We start from the raw sequence: 3,108 nt of genomic DNA on the forward strand, positions 1-3,108 counted from the left end.
TGTTTTCCAAATGCTTCCCTGACAAATTGGCTGCTTCTGTTAGGGCTGTCTTCCACCTTTGCACCTTCATTTCATCGTTTTTTAACCTTTCTTTATGTTTGGTGAGTGCTTCTCCAATAGTATTGGTTTGATTCCGTATTATCGACGGATTTAGGTTGTAAAACAATGGTAAAACATTTTGCCCCTTTGTTTTTCTACACTCGAGGATCTTCACTAGCTCCTCCAAGCACCATCTGGATGATGCATAATTTTTAGAGAATACAATTATTGAAATCTTCGACTCTTCAATGGCTTTGAGAAGTGCAAGTGAAATTTCATCTCCGCTTTTGAGATTGTCATCCATAAAGGTGTTGATTCCCTTTTGACGCAAAGCTGCGTATAGATGAAATTGTTGCGAGTATCTTCGCCTCTAAAACTCAAGAAGACATCATAAGTACATGGATGGGTGGAAGAGTAAGAAGAGGAGGCTCCTTGGAAGGCCATGGAATAGATATTGAAGATAGTTGAAGAATTCAGAAATATGGACTCTTTTTAAAGTTGAATAGAGAAGTCCATTTTCCACACGCGGATGTAAAATGAGCAACTTCCTGGCAACACCTATGCCGCGTTGCATCATAATTATATAATACGCGTTGGTCAAAAGAATCAAAAAAAGATTGAGAAACTTCTTGGCAACTCTTTTACGGAGTTGTATGCATTATATATGCATTGAAGGAGACCTAATTTTGGATGGTAAATTCATAAAATTGCACAACATACAGCATGCCTGGTGCACTTGAACAAGTATGTCAACCAATACATGTCAATTAAGAGCTACTAGAAATGTCATAGATCGAACATGGAGGGAGGAGATACCTGACTATATCTATGATATTGTTTAGGCAGGACAAATTGCTTCAGCCTGTTTTTGATATATGAAAAGTGAACAATTACTTCAAAATATATATATATATATATATTAAGAGAATAATTTCTACGTGGTTCTAGCATAAATTCATTATTTTGTATCATCCATAATAGATTGACACCTTAACTTAGTATAACTACTTAAGAAAAGAAAATAAATATATCAAATCACATCAAAATTTACTAAAAATTAAAAAATTTCACCTTCACATATATGGATGTAATCTAGTGTGTTTGTTTGTCTCTTTCTTAAGTTGTACTAATTTAAGGTGTCAATCTCTCATTGGATGGTATAAAATGATGAGTTTGTATCACAAACTCATAGAAGCTGCTCTCATCAAATATTAAACCTCATTTCTAACCAAATAACAATTAAAACTCTACTAGATATTCAAATGAAATGAAAATAATTTATTTCATGATCCAACTTTTATTTTGTTGTATTATATATATTCACATTATTTAAAAAATTTAAATGATATGATGACATATTGATCACCGTGAGATATATATATATCAAGGATATAAATATAAATATGAATATGAAATGTTGAAGATACTTCAATTGGAACCATAAATTCAAGAATATACATAATGAAAATAGGATATATGAAAATAAGTACTTACGAAAAAATGATGCTGTAAAATTAGCTCGAAGAAGCTTTCATTGAATGAAACATTCTGTAATACATGGATGAAATTATGATATTCATATTGTAAGATTTCACTGATGATCAGAGAGAGAAGAGAAAAAAGTGTTCTGAAATCCAGAAGAACCGAATTGCTAATACATGAGCGAAGGATGCTATAAAAAGAAAGATAAAAAGTTGAACACTATAGATGAACAGTGACTTGTTAGGATAAACAGTGACGAATAGTATTGTACAGTTCTGGCCAACATGAACAGTGCTGAACAGTAATGACCGCCAAAACAGTGACGAATAGTGCTTGCTGTATTTGGGCTTTTCAAACTTCAATCTTCACCAAGATTGTAAGGGTCTTGGACTTCTTGGTAAAGAGACTGTACTTGGTTTGTTGAAGAGGAGGACGAAGCTGGGCTTTGTTCTCCTTGATCCTATATATATATAATATGAATTAAAAAAATCCCTAATCTACATGTTCACACTCATTATTAATATATTTTTGTTACAACGCTCATTATTGGGCACCATTACATGAATATTCAACTTTTGAAGTCTGGTAATAAATGACAAATTACTTCAAATTGGGTTAATGAATATTCACTTGGTAGGTGAAAATGAGTGATTTGAAGCATAGGATTTACACTTGTACCAAATAAATCATTGGGATATCAAAATTACCATGAATATGGTCCATGCGTCCATATTCATATGGTAGATGGAAACCATCAAGCCTCCATATCAACTCCTCTCTTCGCATGATTCATGGTCAAAGTAGCTAACAACCTTGTTGTCTAGTGAGACAAAGCCACAACAATTTAAAAGGCCACTACCTTATTGAGGCCGACACCTTATAAAGGTTTTTTGTTTTTTTTTTTGGGTGGTGGGTTGATGACATGGTGAAGAGTAATGCTATGTATCCAATTTTTATAAAGAAAAAACATTTCATTATGTTAGAGAATAGCAATGTGGGACAAAACCCCACTTATATAGAAAGACGGAGAGAGGGACTCCCATTTATGAGCAATAGTCAAATTGTAATTAGAGTAAACCACACGATGTGCATTATAATTCTAAAATGAAAGTGTTAACCACACAATCTGCATTATAATTCAAAAATAATAGTCAAATTGTACTTAGAGTAAACATATATATTGCCCTAAAACTACCACTTCATTCTCAATGTCATCTTCCCAATCACCAATTGTGTCGATGTCATATTAAACTATCAAAAAAATGTCAATGTTCACCTCAAGGCCAACAAAAATATGCAAATGACCTTAAACAAATTTCAATAAGACAAAAGTATTCTTATAAATTTGAAAAAAAAAAAAAAAACAAAAACAAAAACAAAAAGTAGTCAAAAGATAACTATTTTGTAAGAAAAAAAGTTGACCAAACATTTTGAAAGTCAAAAGATTACTCTTTTGTATGTCTCCTTTCCCTTCTGTTTGTTGTTTCAACTCTTTAACAGTACCTTCCAAGCTGCAATGAAATATTTTTTGTTTAAGTGCTCCATTTCATGAGTTTGAAGTGAATTGTCAACTTTTCACTTCTCCTT

The 3,108-nt window shown here is 32.3% G+C and overlaps 1 protein-coding gene across 1 annotated transcript in view; it reads right to left on the minus strand.

Annotated features, from left to right (window-relative positions):
- LOC132185487 (disease resistance protein RPV1-like) overlaps nucleotides 1-343 on the minus strand; it is a 5,462-nt gene extending 5,119 nt beyond the window's left edge. The window contains exon 1 of the mRNA XM_059599255.1: nucleotides 87-343. Coding sequence (XP_059455238.1) covers nucleotides 87-343 — 257 coding nt within the window. The remainder of the gene's footprint in view (nucleotides 1-86) is intronic.
- Between the last annotated feature and the right edge of the window lie 2,765 nt (nucleotides 344-3,108).

This window comes from Corylus avellana, chromosome ca6 (genome assembly GCF_901000735.1).
Source record: "Corylus avellana chromosome ca6, CavTom2PMs-1.0".
Classification (NCBI taxonomy): domain Eukaryota; kingdom Viridiplantae; phylum Streptophyta; class Magnoliopsida; order Fagales; family Betulaceae; genus Corylus; species Corylus avellana.